The 22207-nt window shown below is 32.4% G+C and overlaps 1 protein-coding gene across 1 annotated transcript in view; it reads left to right on the forward strand.

The window, feature by feature from the left end:
- Positions 1 to 22207, forward strand: part of LOC114335311 (uncharacterized) — a 149801-nt gene that overhangs the window by 61022 nt on the left and 66572 nt on the right. The window contains exon 8 of the mRNA XM_028285534.2: positions 2147 to 2329. Coding sequence (XP_028141335.1) covers positions 2147 to 2329 — 183 coding nt within the window. The remainder of the gene's footprint in view (positions 1 to 2146; positions 2330 to 22207) is intronic.

Genomic DNA, 22207 nt, shown 5'->3' on the forward strand with positions numbered 1-22207 from the left:
AATAAAGTTAATCTCTTTTTTTTTTATAAAAAACTCGGGAAAGTCACCCCCTAATTACCATCTTAAATCAAATTAATCATTATCGCTTCACAAGTTACTGTGCTCATATATTATTTATATGATCTGTAAGTATCATTGGTTCAAACGGCTTATTAAAAAAAATTGGTTTTAAAATAAATCTGTTTTAATTTTTAATTTTGAAAAAAATCTTTTTTTCAAAATAACTTAAAATTTATTAGTGTGACCAAAAATCACAAAGAAAAAAAGAATGTAGTTTTTGCTTTTCTGACTATTTTGGATTTTTTGCTTTTTTTCAAGGCAAAACTTGGTTAAGACACGGCTGTTCTAATTTGCATACACCCGTGATTATTGACTAGTTCAAGTCCTTTTAACTACAGCCCCTTCAAAAATAAGCACGTTGAACCGATGAAACTTACAGACATAAACGACACATACACGAGTAAAACAATATTGAAGTAAAATGAAATAATTTCATTTTTGATGCTAATTAGGGGGAGACTTTCCCGAGTTTTTTTTTGACCAAAAAAAAAGAGACTAACTTTATTTTCAGCGTAACTTGCTTACTTTTAATGCTATAAACTAAAAAAAAAACAGATATACGTATTTTTTAAACACTAAAAAAGTTGTAATGATTTTCTCCAAAAAGTGCATGATTTTTTATTTATTTTACGTTGAAATAATTCACTTTGAAATTTGACGGATATGAACCTATTTTTTATTAGCTAGAACTTTGTATCTACTGGGTCTAGAGAATTCATGCATAGATCATTTTTTTTCAATTTTTAATTTGCTACACTTTTAAGAAAAAGTTTTTTTCAATAAAATACTTACTTTTTGAGTTATTTGTCAAAAACCGCCTAGAAGCGTATTTTTTTGTTGAAAAGGTGCTTAGAATTAGACGTTTTATCTATTTTCGAACTTATTTTGAACATATATTTTTTCACCCTTATAAGGGGTGAAACTCACCTCCGGGACAAAAGCACACAGAGGCCCAATATCATTTTTATTCTTTGACATGTTATCTATGTGTTTGTAAAATTTCATGTCAGTCCAAGCGGTGCTTTAAAATTTAAGCAAAAACCGTTATTCAATGTATTATAAGTTGCTAACCGTTGCCAAGGGCAACCGACACAATAAATCACATTCGTAACGAAAAATAAATCTCCACTACACTTTAAAAATCATTTTTAATAATTAAATATAATTTTCGGTTAAAATAATTTGTATTTTAGGATAATATAAGTCTTCCTTTAGTCAATGACAGTGAAATAATTTCTTAATTGTTATAAATAAAGTCACTACGATTTAAGAAAACAAAAACAATTATCTCGGCTTCAGTTGGTCGTAGAAAATTTTTATTTTGTTTTGAATATCTACTTTGTCTTCAGCAACAATAACTGCAAGTTAGAAACTCATAGGATGTACAGGGGCGGCTTCAGTTCTAAATGTTTATAACGAAATTTGCCCCCTTATTTTCAAACCCGAACTAAGAGGTTGAAAAATCTTATACGCATGTATTTACATCAGAATATGAAAATATAAGTCTTTAGAAGGAGAGTGGATCGTGGATTAACTCTCTAAGATTTTTTTTAAAGTTATAGCTTTCGACATTTGACCCCTTGGGATAAACAAATTATAATATCTAAGCAACAATCGGGCCCTACAATTTTTTTAGGTTTGGTCTTGAAAGATCTTCATTTTAAAGCCTTAAAAATACATAAAAGTTATTTTTACAATAAATAACGCAATTGCAAAAACGGCCATTTTGGACCTTTCGCAGGCTGTTTTGCAATAACGTATTAACAAAATTAAACTTGCCATAACTCAAATTTTTTAATTTACTACAATTTTCTATTTAAAAGTTTTTCTCCAAAATGAATATCCTAAGCTGCAAAATTAAAAACCTTTAATAATTGAAAATTTAACAAATGAAAAACGTCATAAATAAAAAACCGCACAAAATTTTTGGTTACATTTTAATTGATGTTATTCCTGCCATCGTCCTTTACAACACCTGGTATGTTTCAAAAATTCCTGAATTATATCACGTTTTTTCACCCACATCCTGTGGTATAGAAGTAATACGCAAATGAACATAATTATTATATTTTATATATTTTTTCAGCTGTCAACGTGGGTAATAAATTCGCCGAAAATACGATGATATTCAATGCATCACATCCGTTCATGTTCTTTGTTGATGGTCCCAACGGTACCATATTGTTTGTTGGACAATATGAAAATCCAGATGCGGTGGACCCGTCAGAGGTACCGAATCGTTGGAGTCAAGAAGTAGAAGAAAAAAATCGTGAGTTTTTATCTATTTTACTTATTTTTCATGATAGTTAACAGTTACACATTCTTTATATCTATATTCTGCTACGTTTGTTGATGATACAAATATATTAGTAGTTGATGATGAAATTGAAACAAAAGTAAAACTGCAAAAGGGACTAAACCCAATGAGACTAAATCAATTCCTGTAGATTTCAGAGACAAAAAAATAAATAAAATCCATATAGTATTAAATGGCACTACTATGGAAAAAAAAAGTTGGGGGTTGTAACTAAGGGATGAATATTTAGGGGATGATTTTTTCTACGCCATATTAAAGTATATTACAAATGGCATAGACCAGGTTTTGTCCTATTCGAAAATCTCTATTCGTTTAAGAGATATAGCCTGGATAAATTAGTCTGGGACACCCTGTATAGTGAATTAAAACTGTATACCTAACAATCACTGAATACCTTTTCCCCATAATTTCATGGAAGAATAGCAAGTGTTATAATATGTCTCTTATATAATATAATGAAGTGAATGTTGATGCCCGAAAAGTCGACATGCCTAAAACCTGGAATGAAAAAGAAAAAATAATCATCCAGACAGTGCCCTGTCTCTGAGGCTATAATTAAAAATTTCAGTCAATATTATTTTAATTTTAATTAGATGTCTGTAGTCCAGGGAAATAAATAAGATTTTTCTTGTGACATTGAACCGGCCAGGCAAAGACAGTATTTTTGATTGGTATGGACCTCTATAACAAGAACCTTTATTTTTTCTGCTGTCCTGTAAACTTATTTTGTTGTTAACAAACAAAAAAGTTAAAAAAACGGTTAATTTTCGCTTTTTTTTCGTCTATCAGCAAAAAGTGACACGTTTGAAACTAATTAAGAAAGTTTTAAGTCATATAAAAACTTTCAAAATGGCCTTTTTTAAACATTTTTCTGTCTATGTTTCTTTGTTGTTTAGAACATTTGCAAAATAAGTTAGATATTTCGTTTTTTTATAATAATGTTAATAATTTTTAATAAAATTAAAATCTTCGAAACGTTAATAAAATCTTTTTTTGGTAAAATTGTGGCTTATTTCCCATTATAAATTTTGTTAATAATTTTTTTAAAATGATCTTAGAACCTTCATATTACATGACTGTAATAGTAATGTTAGGTCTTGTGGTGCTTAAAATGTGCTCGAAATTTCATAACATAATTATTTATGTTTTACAATAAAACTACCTCAAATATTACTAACAAAAATAAAAAAATTAAAAAATAATTGTTTAAACAAATTAAATATGTAGTTGATTTAACTTTTTATTTATTTAAATATAGCATATTCGTAAGATACGCAAAAAGTTCGAAGCTGGGACAAATAATCTCCGGAAAAAAATCCCCACAAATTATCCATGGACAAAAAATCCCAACAAAAACTCCCTACAAATAATCTCCACAAATAATCCCCGGACAAATAATCCTTGGACAAAAAATCCCCACAAAAAAATCACGGAAAAATAATGATACCCACAAATTTTTTTTTTTTTTGGACAAAATATCCCCAAAAAAATCCCGGACAAAAAATCACCAAGAAATATTTGATGCCGAATAATTCTCTAAAAGTTTTCCCGTGAATGCAATCGACGCAAATGTTTTTCAGCCTCAGTGCATGAGAGTTATAGTCTAAGAGCTAGAGCCGAAAAATCATCGTCATAAGTAATATGGAGTTTGGCATGTGAAATGTGTCTATTGTATATTGGTAATTATGACCCCTTTCAGGCTGACACCTCAGTGAATACAGGAAGTAGCAATAAGGGATGAAAGGGTAAAGTTAGTCCACTCATTAAAGGTTTTCACCTCCTATTTTGTTAAACCTCCATCGATTTGTATGAAAATTGGTGACTAGTTAGAGCATATCTCAAGAAACAAAATTGATTTGGTGCCAACTTGCACTTTTTCTCTTGGGGTGGATACCATCCCTTCTCGTGGGTGAAAACTATTTTATTAAAAATAACCCCACAAATCGATAGAGGGACAATGTTATGCATATCATGTTATTAAAATAAATCAATACTTTTTGAGTTATTAAAGATCAAAGATTTGAATTTTTCGTAAAAAAAATGCATGGTGTAAAGCGGTTTTTCATAAATAACTCAAAAACTATAAGTTTTATCAAAAAAGTTATAATTATCAAAATTTAAGATAATGAAAAGTAAAATAGATTTCGTATTCGAAAAAGCTTTGAGAATTAACTAAAAGTGAGTTATAGGTGATTGAATGTATATTTTTTTCGGCTAGTACTCAAATATAAGTATTCAAGCTTAAATAACGGGAAAACGATACATTTTATAAAATATATTTACTAAACCCTTGTCAAAGTACTCAGAAATATGTATCAAATTAATGAGCTCCCGGAGAAGTTGATACCATTAAACATTATACTACAAACATTTTTCAAAGTTTAGGCTCCAAAGATTTGGGCTTAATTAGATATTATATTATTTATATGTTTTTTAAATTGTTTTAAGACATTTATGTAAAATTTAGCAAAAATGTATCGGAATATGTCAAATGTACCCATTATTGGACACCCCCCAGTTTCTGGACATATTCAGTTTATATTGATAGAAAAATTCAATTAAATATCGAAATAATTCAAAAATAATATTTTGCTCACATACAATTAATTAATATGTTCTTATTATCATCCGTAACTTTACGCATGTGCTCTTAAATAGACGCTATTGTATAGGTACTGGCTACTGTCCTTTCGGAGTCGGCCTTTGTATTGAATATATCTTATATACTCCAAAAAATATAACTGTTTTCAACATTTCAACGGAATACACTTACGTGCTTAAAATAAATTGTACAATTGATACAGATACTGCTGTGAAAATTAATTAGTGAAAAAACATTGAAAACTGCAAAAGAAAAATTAAATATTATTAAAAATTAAAATTAAAATTTAATATTTAAATGATAATCCTAACTTTATTCCTGAAATTCCTTTGAAAATTATTCTGTTAACTAATTTCAAAATAAATATATAAATAGAGTATGTTTTAATTTTCACTTTTTCCTAAAAAATTCGAAAGGGTTCTCTTATTTTCTTCATCACTTGCTAAGCTTTGATGTTATCAACTTCATCTGGAGCTTACTTGATAGGTATTCTTGAGTACTTTGACAAGCTTTTAATAAGTATGTATATTTTATAAAATGCATCGTTTTCCCGTTATTTAAGCTTGAATACTCATACTTAGATTTGAGTACTAGCCGAAAAAAATATATATTCAATGAACTATACTATAACTCACTTTTAATTAATTATAAAAAGGTCTTCTATGTAAAGAATCTATTCGATTTTTTATTTATCTTCAATTTTGGTAATTATAACTATTTAAAACTTACAGTTTTTGAATTATTTATGAAAATCCGCTTTACACCATGCATTTGTTTCACGAAAAATTCAAATCTTTGATCTTTAATAACTCAAAAAGTATTGATTTATTTTAATAACTTGATATAACAAATTTTGCTTACAATTTGTCCCTCTATCGATTTGTGGGGTTATTTTTAATAAAATAGTTTTCACCCCCGAGAAGGTGTGGTATCCACCCTCAGGGTAAAAGTGAAAGTTGGCATCAAATCACTTTTGTATTTTGATGTATGCTCTAACTAGTTACCAATTCTAATGCAAATCGATGGAGGTTCAACAAAATAGGAGGTGAAAACCTTTAATGACTACACCGACTTTCCCCTTTCATCCCTTATTGCTTGTTCCTGTATCCACTGAGGTGTCAGCCTGAAAGGGGTCATAATTGTCTATATACAATGGACACATCTCACAGGAAAAATTCAATATTAATTATGACGATGATTTTTCGGCTCTAGCTCTCCGTCTATTATAGCAATTGTCACGAAACAATTTTTGGGCACGAAAATAATGATTAGCACTTAAGATTAGCATGAATTGTAATTTCGATTACCAAATTTCGAATTCCACTTCCTAATACATGTCGAAAACTTCACATTTTACATTCAAAAGAACCGGTGTTACCTTAGCCATAAATTTCATCCATAAATTTTTTTTTCATATTTTCACAAAAATTTGGTATAAATTTATCAAAAATGAATAAAACAGATAATATTGACAAGAAAAATGTTATATATGTTATATATGTTTGGAAAAAAAAATTAAACGGGCGATGTATTGACGGTGAGTAGATAATGCCACTCAAATTCAAAAATCCTTTATGGATGGCACGTTAGTCAACTTTTTTTCTCAGTTTTTTGTTAAATTCTCAAAGTAAATATAATAAAGCATAAAATATAAAAAAAAGTGATGGAGGTATTTTCCAAAACAAGAGAAAAAAATTCTGAAACTTAGATGTACTGCGGGCTATTCGGAAATACGTCTCAAATTCAAAAATCCTTTATGTATGGATCGTTAGTCAACTTTTTTTCTCAGTTTTTTGTTAAATTCTCAAAGTAAATATAATAAAGCATAACATATAAAAAAACGTGATGGAGGTATTTTCCAAAACAAGAGAAAAAAATTCTGAAACTTAGATGTATTGCGGGCTATTCGGTAATACGTCTCAAATTCAAAAATCCTTTATGGATGGATCGTTAGTCAACTTTTTTTCTCAGTTTTTTGTTAAATTCTCAAAGCAAATATAATAAAGCATAACATATAAAAAAAACGTGATGGAGGTATTTTCCAAAACAAGAGAAAAAAATTCTGAAACTTAGATGTATTGCGGGCTATTCGGTAATACGTCTCAAATTCAAAAATCCTTTATGGATGGTACGTTAGTCAACTTTTTTTTTCAATTTTTTGCTAAATTCTCGAAGTATATATACTAAAGCATAATATATAAAAAAAACGTGATGGAGGTATTTTCCAAAATAAGAGAAAAAAATTCTGAAACTTAGATGTATTGCGGGCTATTCGGTAATACGTCTCAAATTCAAAAACCCTTTATGGATGGATCGTTAGTCAACTTTTTTTCTCCGTTTTTTGTTAAATTCTCAAAGTAAATATAATAAAGCATAACATATAAAAAAAAACGTGATGGAGGTATTTTCCAAAACAAGAGAAAAAAATTCTGAAACTTAGATGTATTGCGGGCTATTCGGTAATACGTCTCAAATTCAAAAATCCTTTATGGATGGTAGGTACGTTAGTCAACTTTTTTTTTCAATTTTTTGCTAAATTCTCGAAGTATATATACTAAAGCATAATATATAAAAAAACGTGATGGAGGTATTTTCCAAGACAAGAGAAAAAAATTCTGAAACTTACATGTTATGCGCGCTATTCGGTAATACGTCTCAAATTCAAAAATCCTTTATAGATGGATCGTTAGTCAACTTTTTTTCTCAGTTTTTTGTTAAAATCTCAAAGTAAATATAATAAAGCATAACATATAAAAAAAACGTGATGGAGGTATTTTCCAAAACAAGAGAAAAAAATTCTGAAACTTAGATGTATTGCAGGCTATTCGGTAATACGTCTCAAATTCAAAAATCCTTTATGGATGGTACGTTAGTCAACTTTTTTTTTCAATTTTTTGCCAAATTATCGAAGTATATATACTAAAGCATAATATATAAAAAAAAACGTGATGGAGGTATTTTCCAAAACAAGAGAAAAAAATTCTGAAACTTAGATGTATTGCGGGCTATTCTGTAATACGTCTCAAATTCAAAAATCCTTTATGGATGGTACGTTAGTCAACTTTTTTTCTCAGTTTTTGGTTAAATTCTCAAAGTAAATATAATAAAGCATAACATATAAAAAAAACGTGATGGAGGTATTTTCCAAAACAAGACAAAAAAAATTCTGAAACTTAGATGTATTGCGGGCTATTCGGTAATACGTCTCAAATTCAAAAATCCTTTATGGATGGATCGTTAGTCAACTTTTTTTCTCAGTTTTTTGTTAAATTCTCAAAGTAAATATAATAAAGCATAACATATAAAAAAACGTGATGGAGTTATTTTCCAAAACAAGAGAAAAAAATTCTGAAACTTAGATGTATTGCAGGCTATTCGGTAATACGTCTCAAATTCAAAAATCCTTTATGGATGGTACGTTAGTCAACTTTTTTTTTCAATTTTTTGCTAAATTATCGAAGTATATATACTAAAGCATAATATATAAAAAAAACGTGATGGAGGTATTTTCCAAAACAAGAGAAAAAAATTCTGAAACTTAGATGTATTGCGCGCTATTCGGTAATACGTCTCAAATTCAAAAATCCTTTATGGATGGTACGTTAGTCAACTTTTTTTTTCAATTTTTTGCTAAATTATCGAAGTATATATACTAAAGCATAATATATAAAAAAAAACGTGATGGAGGTATTTTCCAAAACAAGAGAAAAAAATTCTGAAACTTAGATGTATTGCGCGCTATTCGGTAATACGTCTCAAATTCAAAAATCCTTTATGGATGGTACGTTAGTCAACTTTTTTTTTCAATTTTTTGCTAAATTCTCGAAGTATATATACTAAAGCATAATATATAAAAAAAAACGTGATGGAGGTATTTTCCAAAATAAGAGAAAAAAATTCTGAAACTTAGATGTATTGCGGGCTTTGAGGCTACGAATTTGAGACGTATTACCGAATAGCGCGCAATACATGTAAGTTTCAGAATTTTTTTCTCTTGTTTTGGAAAATACTTCCATCACGTTTTTTTTATATGTTATGCTTTATTATATTTACTTTGAGAATTTAACAAAAAACTGAGAAAAAAGTTGACTAACGTACCATCCATAAAGGATTTTTGAATTTGAGACGTATTAACGAATAGCGCGCAATACATCTAAGTTTCATAATTTTTTTCGCTTGTTTTGGAAAATACCTTCATCACGATTTTTTTATATGTTATGCTTTAGTATATGTACTTCTAGAATTTAACAAAAAATTGAAAAAAAAAAGTTGACTAACGTGCCATCCATAAAGGATTTTTGAATTTGAGTGGCATTATCTACTCACCGTCAATACATCGCCCGTTTAAATTTTTTTTCCAAACATATATAACATATATAACATTTTTCTTGTCAATATTATCTGTTTTATTCATTTTTGATAAATTTATACCAAATTTTTGTGAAAATATGAAAAAAAAATTTATGGATGAAATTTATGGCTAAGGTAACACCGGTTAAAAAAGAGTGTGAGTTTTTTCAAAAATCCTGGAAGATATGGAGAATGAGCTAAGGGTATGAGAATCATGTTGTAATTATTCACTTAAGGGCGTAGGCGCAAAAGGTCGGCTCTAATGCTTTTTAAATGCATTCATTTTCAGGCATTTTTATCTCCCGGAGATCAATTTAGTTCACAAAATTTAATGACACTCTCCCGAATCGAATAAAATACGTTGCATGACCATTCATCTTACTGCACAAAATTCCTATACTAAATTCACAATCAAGATGCAGTAGAAATAAACAAACCAAGACACTTCAATGTTACGGGGAGCACTCTCGAATCATGATTTACAATGTATAAACATTGTAAATCATGATTTGAGATTTATATAATGTATATACGTTGAATATCATAATTTGGGAGTGCTCCTCGTAACATTGAAGTGTCTTGGTTTGTTTATTTCTACTGCATCTTGATTGTGAATTTAGTATAGGTTTAATGCTTAAAATAGGTTGCCTCGCCTATTTGAAAATGTACCATCAATGATCATATGCGTATTTTCGAGAAATTGGTCATTTTGGACGCTGAGGGTAGAACTTTACAATTCAGTTCAATGTCTTACAAAGCTTATATTATTAGCTTTTAACAAAAACAAAGAAATTTCAAGAAATGTATGCAATTAAATTTTGCTCTGTGTTGCATTGCAGTCCAATACTAGAGATGCGTCATTTTTTATTATTTCCACATCCCATTATACACTAAAGGAAATATCCCATCCCATTAGACACTACACGAAAAGGAAATATCACTGGATTTAATAAAAACCATTGATAATATATACAGTGCGGTGGAATAAGTGTTACCCCCCTGTTAACTTGTTCATTTAAAGACTATAAGCAAAACGCTTGGACAGGTCGATTTTTAAACTAACCGTAGTATATTATAGCACCAACGTTTCGAACTTTACGCGATCCCTCTTCAGGTGACAGCCATAATTTTGACTTTTTTAAATGGGAAAGTAGATCATGTGACACTTCATTTAAAATCTCATAAAATACTTATGTCAAAAATGTATAATACTTTGATCCTGTTTGAGAGCGTAGGCCCAAAATTTCGGTCAAATTATTTCTAAATGCAATCATTTTTTTCGAATCCTGACAAAACTAATAAATATTTTTGAAAAATTTAAACGCAGAATGAAATATTACAGTATTCTCGATGGTCCAAAGTCCCTGAAAACTCCTATAATGTTTATTTTAATAAGACACAGTGGTGAAAAAAAGAGAAAATTTAGTGTGATTTTTAATTTCAAATATTATCATTCAGAAGAAACTTTTTATTTATTCTAAGGAACTGTAAGCCCTAGGTAATAATCTAATCTTTCATTCGAAAAAACATAAATGCGTTTAAAAAGAGTTCGACCGAAATTTTGCGCCTACGCTCTCAAAAAGGATTAAAGTATTATACATTTTTGTAATCAGTATTTTAAAAGCTGTTAAATGCGGTGTCACATGATGTACTTTACCATTTAAAAAAATCGACCTGTCATTTTTTATATTATTTATTATACAGGGTGTTTGGTAAAGAATGTCACAAGAAATACAGGGTGTCAAAGTAAAACTTTTATTTTATTTATTCTTGAATATTTACTAACATAGTTCATTAAAGTATACGCACCTACTACAGGCCATTCAGATGAAGAAGTCCAAATATTCTACGACCAAATATCCTGTGCAATCAAGGAAAATCCTGGCCACTTCTTAATAATAGGCGGTGATTTCAACGCCAAAATAGGTACCAAGGAAGACCCCTCTGAAATAATATTGGGAAATTTTGGAAGCGAAGGCAGAAATGATAGAGGCAAACAACTGTTAACTTTTCTTTTGGAAAACAATCTCTATCAAATGAACAGCTTCTTTAAAAAGAAAAAACACAGAAGATGGACCTGGGAAAGTCCAGATGGAAAAACAAGGAACGAAATCGACTATTTCTTAACAAATAAAAAAGAATTATTTAAAGACGTAAATGTGTTAAACCAGTTCAGCACAAGCAGTGATCACAGGTTAGTAAGAGCTAAAATAACGATATCGATCGAAAAGGAAAGACTCAAAATGATAAATAAGAAACACCCAAAGAAATGGGTAAAACCAACTAATATTCAGGAGTTCGAAAAATATATTAATGATACATTGAAAGATACAACAACAACAGACATTAATATACTGAACAAGCAAATAATCACCACAATACAACAGGCTCAAACTAAATACTGTCCAACAAACCAAAAAGATGAAAAACTAAGTCAACCTACTAAAACCCTTATAGAACTAAGACGACAGATGAAAGGAGATACAAGTTCCAGCAAAGAAGCGCTAAATCAAATAAATAAGACTATCACAAAGTCAATAAGAAAAGACATAAGAAACTACAATGTAGAAAAAACAAAACAAGCAATAGAGCAAAATAAGAACATGAAAGTTTTGAAGAACGTAAGCGTACAAAAAGGAAAAATAGAAATCAACAAACTAAGAAACAGAACTGGAAAAGAAACTACAAACAGAGATGAAATATTAACAATAGTCGAAGAGTTCTACACAGAGTTATACAAATCAAGAAAAAAAGATGACAATGCGCAACCTCCAATTACAGTAAAAACTGGAGTATTAAATCAAGGATCGGATTTAATGCCCGATATAACAAAATCAGAAATCAAAGAGGCTCTGAAGAAAATGAAAAATAATCGAACCCCAGGTGAAGATGGAATAGTATCAGAAGCACTAAAAATTGGAGGAAATATACTACTTGAAAAAATTAAACAACTTTTCAATATCTGCCTTCACAACGCCAATATTCCAACAGACTGGAACAACGCTACTATGATTCTATTACACAAAGCAGGAGACAAAGCCAATTTAGAGAATTACAGACCGATTAGCCTCCTCAGCCATTTATATAAGTTATTTACGCGAATAATAGTTAAGAGAATGGAAAGAAAGTTAGAGACTTATCAACCAAGAGAACAGGCAGGATTCCGAAAAAATTACGGAACAAATGACCATCTACAAAGTATAAAAACCCTGATAGAGAAAGTAGTGGAATACAATAAACCCCTAGTTCTAGTTTTTATCGATTTTCATAAAGCCTTTGATACAGTTGAACTTAGCAAAATATTACAGGCGCTTAAAGAATGCAGGCTAGATTATAGGTATACAAAATTATTACACAAAATATACTTACAGGCAACAACCACTGTCAAATTACATACTAACAGTAATCGCATAAAAATAGAACGGGGGGTTAGACAAGGAGACCCAATGTCACCTAAACTTTTTAATACGGTCTTAGAACATGCTTTCAAGAGTTTGGATTGGATGACAAAGGGAATAAAAATAGATGGAGAATACCTAAACAACTTACGTTTCGCCGATGATATAGTCATAGTAGCTGAGGATCTAGGTATGGCAAGAGAGATGGTACAAGAACTCGTTGTAGCTACAGAAAATGTTGGTTTAAATATAAACATCTCAAAAACAAAAATAATGACAAATTTGGTACCCAACCAGAACATCAGTATTGGTGGGAAGGAAATAGAACTCGTAGATAGATATAAATACCTGAAACATGAAATTACGATTGGCAGGGATAACCAGACTCATGAGCTGAAGAGAAGAATCGGTCTTGGGTGGGCAGCATTTGGAAAACTGAGAGAAACTTTTAAAAGTGAGTTACCCACATGTCTAAAGAGAAAGGTATTCGATCAGTGCGTCCTCCCAGTCTTGGCGTACGGATCAGAAACACTTACCTTAACTAAAGCCTCGGCTACCAAACTAAGAGTCACGCAGAGAAGAATGGAGCGGTCAATGTTAGGAATAACTCTGCGAGACAAAATCAGAAACTAAGAAATCAGGAGAAGAACAAAGGTGACTGACGTCATCGAGAGGATAGCCAGGTTGAAGTGGAGATGGGCAGGACACGTAGCCAGAATGACAGATGGGCGATGGACGAAGAGGTTATTGGAATGGAGGCCAAGAGAAGACAAGAGAAGCGTCGGTCGACCGCCTACAAGATGGACTGACGACTTAAGAAAGGTAAATAAAAACTGGATGAGGGCGGCGCAGGATAGATGGGGTTGGAAACGAGGGGAGGAGGCCTATGTTCAGCAGTGGACTTTTGAGGCTGGATGATGATTTACTAACAGGCATGGGATAACAACACTAAATTTGGTAAGCGGGGTTTTTTGGGATGAGAAATCTAAATTCGCCACCAAAAATGATGTCTTACCCAAAAGGTGCCACATACCCTTTGTAGCGCTCATTTAATAGGTTCAATTTTTTGTATTACCCACTGTACATACTTTTTGAATCAAAACTTTTATTCTCTTAATATTTTTACTTAAAAAAAGGTATATTACATTCATCTCGCTAAACTCAACTGTTTTCGAGATATACGCATTTTAAGTCTGCGATACAACATAATTTTTGCATATCATTGTAGTTACACCCGAAAAATCAACTTGAAACCATAATAATTGTGCCAGTCCTCATATTTATGTCGATGCATCGCAAATTCCGTTTGAAGAAATTTACGATACATTTTTGGACATTTTTATGGTTTTAAGTTATTTTTCGGGTGTAACTACAATGATATTATGCAAAAAATTGTGTTGCCTCGCAGATTTAAAATGCGTTTATCTCGAAAACGGTTGAGTTTAGCGAGATGAATGTAGTATACCTTTAAATAAAAATATTAAAAGAATAACAGTTTTGATTCAAAAAGTATGTATAGTGGGTAATAAAAAAATTGAACCTATTAAATGAGCGCTGAAAGTCCTATGTGGTCCCCTTTGTGTAATACATCATTTTTGGTGGCGAATTTAGATTTCTTGTCCCAAAAAACCCTCGCTTACCAAATTTCGTGTTATTATCCAATGCCTGTTAGGAAACATTCAAGAATAAATAAAATAAAGTTGAACTTTGACACCCTGTATTTCGGTTATTATCAACTTTCTTACTAAGGTAAGTTAGCTTAAATCGACCTATTGTAACCTCAGGAATCTAAGGTTAAGTTATGGCCCATTATTTACCAAACGTTATTTGGCGTTTCTGGTAAAGATTTTTCGTTTTCTTTTTTAAACATTTCTGTCAGGAAGGCCACCCATATATCGTCTTTTATTTGTTCTATTTCAAGTAGTTCTTTGTTGTCTTATGAAGCGCCATACTTGTTTCTGTTGTCCGTAGAAATCCGTCTCTAGTCCTTTCGTGAATCTTTCCCAGTAATCTGGTTTTATTTTTCTTACCAATTGATAAGTTTCAGTTCTTACTCTTTTATAGTCTTCATATTATGAGTCATTCGTTTTTTCAGACTTGTATTTTAGGAAAGCTTTCTTTTTTGGTGACATTTTTGTATCGTCTAGTGCAGCGATTCCCAATCTTTTTGAGTCATGTACCACCTACAGTTATTTTTATTATTTTTGGTACCACCTATATTTTTAGACTGTATTATGTATTATCAAGACTTACTAAGCACATACTACTATTTTAATTTTTTTTGTGTTTTGTGTACCACCGCAAATAATTATGTACCACCACCACCAGTGGTACATGTACCACAGATTGAGAACCGATGGTCTAGTAGTCTAGGGACTAGTGTAAACCAACATAATAAATTTCCTGGGAAAAAAATAAGACTACGTGCGTTGCCTGCACTAATATCTGATAAATCGTCCGAGTTTTTGAATTAAAATTCACATTATTTTTTATGACAGGGTTCTGAAAATCATTCTTCCGTTAGTCAGTGGTATCAAAAATGTATTATGTATTATTCACATTCACACCAGTACCAGCTGTATTTGTTTCGTGGGTTTTCGGAGTTTTCCATGTTTGTCAAGTTAATAAATTATCCATTCCAATAATATTAATGTTTGGGTTTCGCAAAGGCCTGGGAACTCGTGAAGCTCTTTGTTCACTTAACATACTTATACAAAGGTGCCTGGACGTCAATCAAGATATACAGTCGAACCCGCTTATTGGAATAGCCTTCGTGCCAATCAAAAGTATGCCTAGAACCGGGATATTCTAATAACCGATCATTGGTGGCTAGTAGACTCGTTTCGGGACATCAAATTTCTATTCCTTAAGCCGGGATATTCCTATAACCGGTATTCTAATAAGCGGGTTCGACTGTATATGCGTGTTTTATTGACTATAATAAAGCATTCGACAAACTACGACATGAACAATTAATGCATGTCCTGGAATCAAAGAAGCTGGACTACAATGACCTCAGGATTATATCGAATTTATACTAAAAGCAACGAGCAAAAGTACGTGTTAACGACCAGCTGTCAGATGAAATTGAAATCAGACGTGGAGTGAGACAAAGATGCGTGTTGTCGCCAGTTATTTTTAATGCCTACTCGGAAGAGATCTTGAAAAAAGCTTTTGAGGGTGAAACAGCTGGAGTAAAGGTAAATGGAGTTCCCATTAACAACATTAGATATGCGGATGACACTGTCATCTTAGCTGAAAATATTGGGAATCTTCAGAGGCTGGTGACCAGAATAGCAGAGTTTGGACAAGAATACGGGCTAACAATGAATGTCAAGAAGACAAAGTTTATGAGAATATCGAAAACTCAAAGAAATAACGAAAATCTCTTCATAAACGGATCCAATATCGAACGAGTCGAACAATATGCATACCTTGGAACAACGATTAACTCCACAGGAGATTACTTACAGGAAATCAAAATCAGAATAGAAAAAGCTAGAGCAAATTTTAACAAAATGAGAAAAGTGCTCTGCACAAGAGATTTGAAGTTGGAACTAAGAGTTAGGTTGCCTAGGTGCTACGTTTTCTCGACTTTGTTTTATGGAATGGAAGATTGGACCTTGAATGCTCCATCAAAGAAAAAACTAGAATTATTCGAGCTGTGGGTGTACGAAGAATTCTGAAAATATCGTGGACAGAACATGTCACAAACAAAGAGGTTCTGAGAAAGATGAATAAAGAAATGGAAATCCTAAATACCATCAATACAATAAAATTGGAATATCTCGGACATATTACACGTGGAGAGAGATACAGCTTGCTCCAATTGATTATGCAGGGAAAGATTCAAAGAAAGAGAAGCATAGGGAGACGCAGAATATCGTCGCTGCGCAACCTGAGAAAGTGGTACGGATGTACATCAAATGAACTTTTCAGAGCAGCCGTCTCTAAAATACGAATAGCTATGATGATTGCCGACCTATGCCGCGGATATGGCTTGAAAGAAGAGGACCTAAAAAGCATCTATAGATAATTCTTCTTCTTCTTCTAATGGCGCTACGTGAGTCTTGGCCTGCTTAACAATGTTCTTCCATTCTGCCATGTCGGATACTTTCCTTCGCCACTGCCTGATGTTCATTGTTTTAAGATACCCCTCTACGTCGCCTATCCATCTTTTACGGGTCCTTCCTCTTATTATATTTTCTTAGGGCTTCCATATCTGGATTACTTTCACAGCTCGATTATCTGGCATTCTTTCTAAGTGACCAAGCCAATTTAGTCTTTAAGACTTTACAAATCTAACATTATCTGCGCTCTGCATTAGTTCATCCAGCTAGTGGATCATTTTAATACTCCGCGAACCATCGCTACAATGTGTTGGTCCAAATATTTTCCTTAGTATTTTGCGCTTAAATATTCTCAGTTAATTTTCATCAGTGGTGGAGAGAGTCACCACTGGTCTAATTGAATCGGTGTAAACAAAAACGTTCAAAGTCATGGGAACCATTTTTGCAGAACACTAGAAAAAACCCTATATAAATCTGTAATAACCCTTTAAATAAATACTAAGAAGAGGTAGAAAATTCGAAATACTTTGAGCTCCAAAACTTTTATAGTTTTGAGAAGAAACATTGTAAATTTAAATAATAAACCGAAATATATAGAAGCAGTGTACAGTGTACAGTGATCTGTTAATAGCTGTAGTTTTGCAGTAGTAAATTTGCAGTAGTTTGATTACAATATTACAAGCATTGTTTATATATACATACGAAGAGCAATATTTATATTTCGTATTTATTAATTATTTAAAAACTAGTTTCAACTATTGGCATTATCTTGCTAATTGCTAGATCGACTATTTACTTTTAAATAAACAGAGTCAGTCCTACCCAAATTAAAATTATTGAAATGAAAGTTCAATTTAAATTTAAAAAAAGATAGAACAATAAATTTGACAAAATGGCAGGTGGTACTTCTGACTACAGGGGTCAAAAAACCAGGCCATAATTTTACCGGCAGTAGACGGAATAAGAACAGAAGGGTACACCATTGCAGTAGGAACTATAGTCCATCCAAAAAATGTACTGTTCTCATCCAAAATGTCAAACGGAAGAATATGCATCTACCTTTCAAGCATACAAGTCGTAGATGATTTTCTAAGTCAACATGGTGAAATTAAAATTGGAGAACATACAATCAAAGCACGTAAACTAATTACTCCGATTTTGTTCCTTAGAGCTGAAATACAAGACCCGCAATACAGCCATGTACTTAGTTTTCGAAGACAAGTTTACTTTGCACCTACAGACAATTTTACTGTACCCGACTCCGTCCTAATTGATTTTGAATTTTTTTTTTTTTATTATTAACATCCAAGTTTTTTTACATTTTGTTTTACAATGTAACAATAAGTAAAATTGTTTAGATGTAAGGTCCAGTGACCAAAGCATCACGACACACACACATTACCTTGTTTACCGGTGAGATGCGCACATACACTGATACGCAATTTTGAAAATATTTCGTACCGAATTTTTCTTTCCGATAAACTAACTTGTTACAAATGCCACCAAACTGGTCACGTTTCCTCGGACTGTACCTCAAATCCCTCTTATCCACAAAATACTCAAAAGCCCCAAACGGAGGAAAATTTTCTTCCACAAATACCATCTACTAGCCCCGAACAAAATCAAATTACACATGTAAATGACGAATCTCGAGAAGAAATGGATGCTCAAATCAGCACTGATACCGATAATAAAAATAAACGATCTCACTCGGAAGTGTCATCCCCAACTTGCTCCACTCCTACAGAAACTATACCAACAGAATTGACGAAACCAAAACCAGTGCAAATTAAAGAGAAGAAAAAAATTATCAAATTAGACAAATCCACTTCAGAAACTACTAATATTGAGTCATTATTACAACAAGTCAATTAATTTATCCAGGATGCATCACCACCATATTTACTAAATTACATCCAATTACTAGCATTCTTAGAAGACGTTCACGGTTCTTCCACCCCAGTAGAACTGGCCCTAGAATACACACAGGATATACACGGGTTGGGACATATGCTAACTGAAATATATCCCATCTGGAACGAAAGAGCAATTAAATCTAGAATTACAAGAAATCAAGAAAAAACTACTTAGTAAAATAAACCAAGATTTTAGTATTCAGGATGACACCTCTGAAGATACTGACGCATCACAGGAAAATACTCCTTCCAACGATAAATAAAAAAAATTGGAGCAAACTCTAATAACCCTGCTTACTCCTACACATTTTCTGACAATTTTCATTTAATTTTTGAACACAACCCTTTGTTTCTGCATCATTTAGTATAAGTATCACAGGTTTCAATGTTCCGAAAGTTATTTCCAATGAAATAAACTACCCTCCTCCTTGGACCATAAAAACTCCCCAAATGTAATACAAATCTTCTACTGTATCCTAAATCTGATACTTCATCAAATATAACTCTACAACGGTTTCAAGAGATTAAAGGCAAGTACAAAACATATTACCAAATATATACAGATGCGTCAAAAACTTCTGAAATGGAAATGGAAGGCGCAGCTTTCGTTGACGAAACAATTAAACATCAGTTCCAGTTACCTCTAAGGAGTACTCCGTATCTTCCGCCGAATTGTATGCCAAAATTGATCTAGAAGAACTTTACAGTAAGAATAAACGGGTAGAATTTGTTTGGATTCCATCTCATGTAGACATAATAGGTACAGTAGGAAAAATGAAAGTATACCCATGAACGAACATATAAAACACGCTGTATTTTCCTGTCACCGTGTCACACAAAAAATTGGACAGCGCAAGTACATGTAATAATTATTGTTACATGTACTTGCACTGGTACATGTACTTGCAAAATACAGCGTGGTTTATATGTTCGTTCATGGGTATTCTTTCATTTTTCCGACTGCAATGAAAAAGCTGATCGGGAAGCTAAAGAAGCCTGCTATACGAATAGACCAGATAAAGAGCTCCTAGAAATTCCTCATTCCGACATTCAAAACACCATCAAAGAATTTTCAATGAGAATATAGCTCGAAAGATGGAAAAAAACTTGACAACAAACTACAACGCATCAACCCAAATTTGTCACCAAGAGGGATAATGCCACAAAAACGACGAGATCAAGTCATACAACACCGCTTGAGAATAGGACATACCAGGTTAACCCACCAGTACCTAATGAAGAAAGAACAACAAAAACTGTGCTATGTTTGTGATAGTCCTCTGACAATCGAACACATTATTGTTAGTTGCCTACTCTATCACCTGGAACGACTTCAAAGTGATTGACCAAGTGATCTGAAAAGTGCTCTGAACTATAGTAAATGTGATAAAGTTTCTAAACTAACTAAATTGTACAATCTAATATAAAAATAAGCTTAAGCTCTCAATTGTAATTAGTTGTTATAAGCAAACATCTGATTTTATGTACAACTCTTCCCCGCCAATAACCTTTCATGGTTGACGCGGTTTACTTAATAAAAGAAATACTAAGAAATTTGGGAGTGTTTTTGGTACTTTTGGTTGTAATGTTTGATGTTTTTCAGTACAGAATAATTTGTAAATATATATGATATATAATATTATCCATCACAATGTAAAAAATAAAAAAAATGACTTAGAACGTTTTTGTTTACACCGATTCAATAACTGTTGTGTAGATTCTAAGCTTAGACTCACGATTTAGTAACTTACTCTTCATCAAGTCTTTGTATGCATAAAAACACTTATTACCGCCAGAATATGTGCCTGTATTTCTTGACTGGTGTTGTTGTTGTCATTTATTATTAGCCTAGGTATGGAAAATTGGAGCCATATTCATTGGTATGATTGTTTACCTTCAGATTCTCATGTTGATTCGACTTTGTGCACTTCATACCTTTTGTTTTACTTTCATTTATATATAGACCAAACGTAGTAGCTTCCTTTTTCAGTTCTATAAGCTTTTTCGCTTAATACCCTTTTGTTGGGCTTATTATGGCAACATCATCCGCATATGCGCAGATTTGCATATATCTTGTATTAATACAGCTGTTGGTTCATATAAAAATTTCTAGCTTCTAAAGTTAGATTAAAAAGTGTTGTTGATAAGGCATCAACCTTGCCTAACTCCATTGTCAATATCAAATGCCTCTGTCATATCTCCATCTATTCTCTATTCTCACCATAGCTTTGGAACCCTCCAAAGTCATTCGTATAAGTTTAACTAACTTATTGGATATCCCTTCCTATATTGTATATCCCAAATCATGATTTACAAAGTTTATACATTGTAAATCATGATTCGGGAGTGCTCCTCGTAACATTCAATGTGTCCTGGTTTGTTTACATATTTCTAGTGCATCTTTATTATGATTTTAGTATAGGTTTAATGCTTCGTTGCCTCGCCTATTTGAAAATATAGTCGAGGCATTGAAGCACAAAAATAGGCCTTACTGTCGATTTTTGGCGCAGTAAGACGGATTTTAATGCAGTTTGGTGCGTTGGATTCGTGAGAATGTCAGGAAATTTTGTGAACTAATGTAATGAATAAGAAATCTCAAATTGCATTTGTACATAAGAAAAATGCATTTCAAAAATGCATTTCGGTAAATAGTGGGAAAAATTGACTCAATTTTCTTACTTGGGGGTTTTTGGGGTCGCTAAAAACGAATATGAGGTCGGCGAGAGTGTGCAAACTACCTGGTGCCTGCAGCGGGTGTAATAAACGTCTTCCTCTGGAGTATTGTGCTAATTTATCATATAATTGGCTTAAACTCATTACTGGGGGGTTTTTGGGGTCGCTGAAAATAAAAATGAGGTCGGCGAGAGTGTGCAAATTACCTGGTGCCTGCAGAGGGTGTAATAAACATCTTCCTCTGGAGTATTGTGGTAATTTATCATATAATTGGCTTAAACTCATTACTCGGGGGTTTTTGGGGTCGCTGAAAATGAATATGAGGTCGGCGAGAGTGTGCAAACTACCTGGTGCCTGCAGCGGGTGTAATAAACGTCTTCCTCTGGAGTATTGTGGTAATTTATCATATAATTGGTTTAAACTCATTACTCGGGGGTTTTTGGGGTCGCTGAAAATGAATATGAGGTCAGCGAGAGTGTGCAAACTAAGTGGTGCCTGCAGCGGGTGTAATAGACGTCTTCCTCTGGAGTATTGTGGTAATTTATCATATAATTCGCTTAAACTCATTACTCGGGGGTTTTTGGGGTCGCTGAAAATGAATATGAGGTCGGCGAGAGTGTGCAAACTACCTGGTGCCTGCAGCGGGTGTAATAAACGTCTTCCTCTGGAGTATTGTGCTAATTTATCATATAATTGGCTTAAACTCATTACTCGGGGGTTTTTGGGGTTGCTGAAAATAAATATCGCAACGACTAAATTCTAATTTCATATCATTTAAAGCAGTTTGAATTAAGGCGCAAGTGGATGATGTGGTTTTGCCT

The sequence above is a fragment of the Diabrotica virgifera genome, chromosome 10 (genome assembly GCF_917563875.1).
Source record: "Diabrotica virgifera virgifera chromosome 10, PGI_DIABVI_V3a".
Taxonomy (NCBI): domain Eukaryota; kingdom Metazoa; phylum Arthropoda; class Insecta; order Coleoptera; family Chrysomelidae; genus Diabrotica; species Diabrotica virgifera.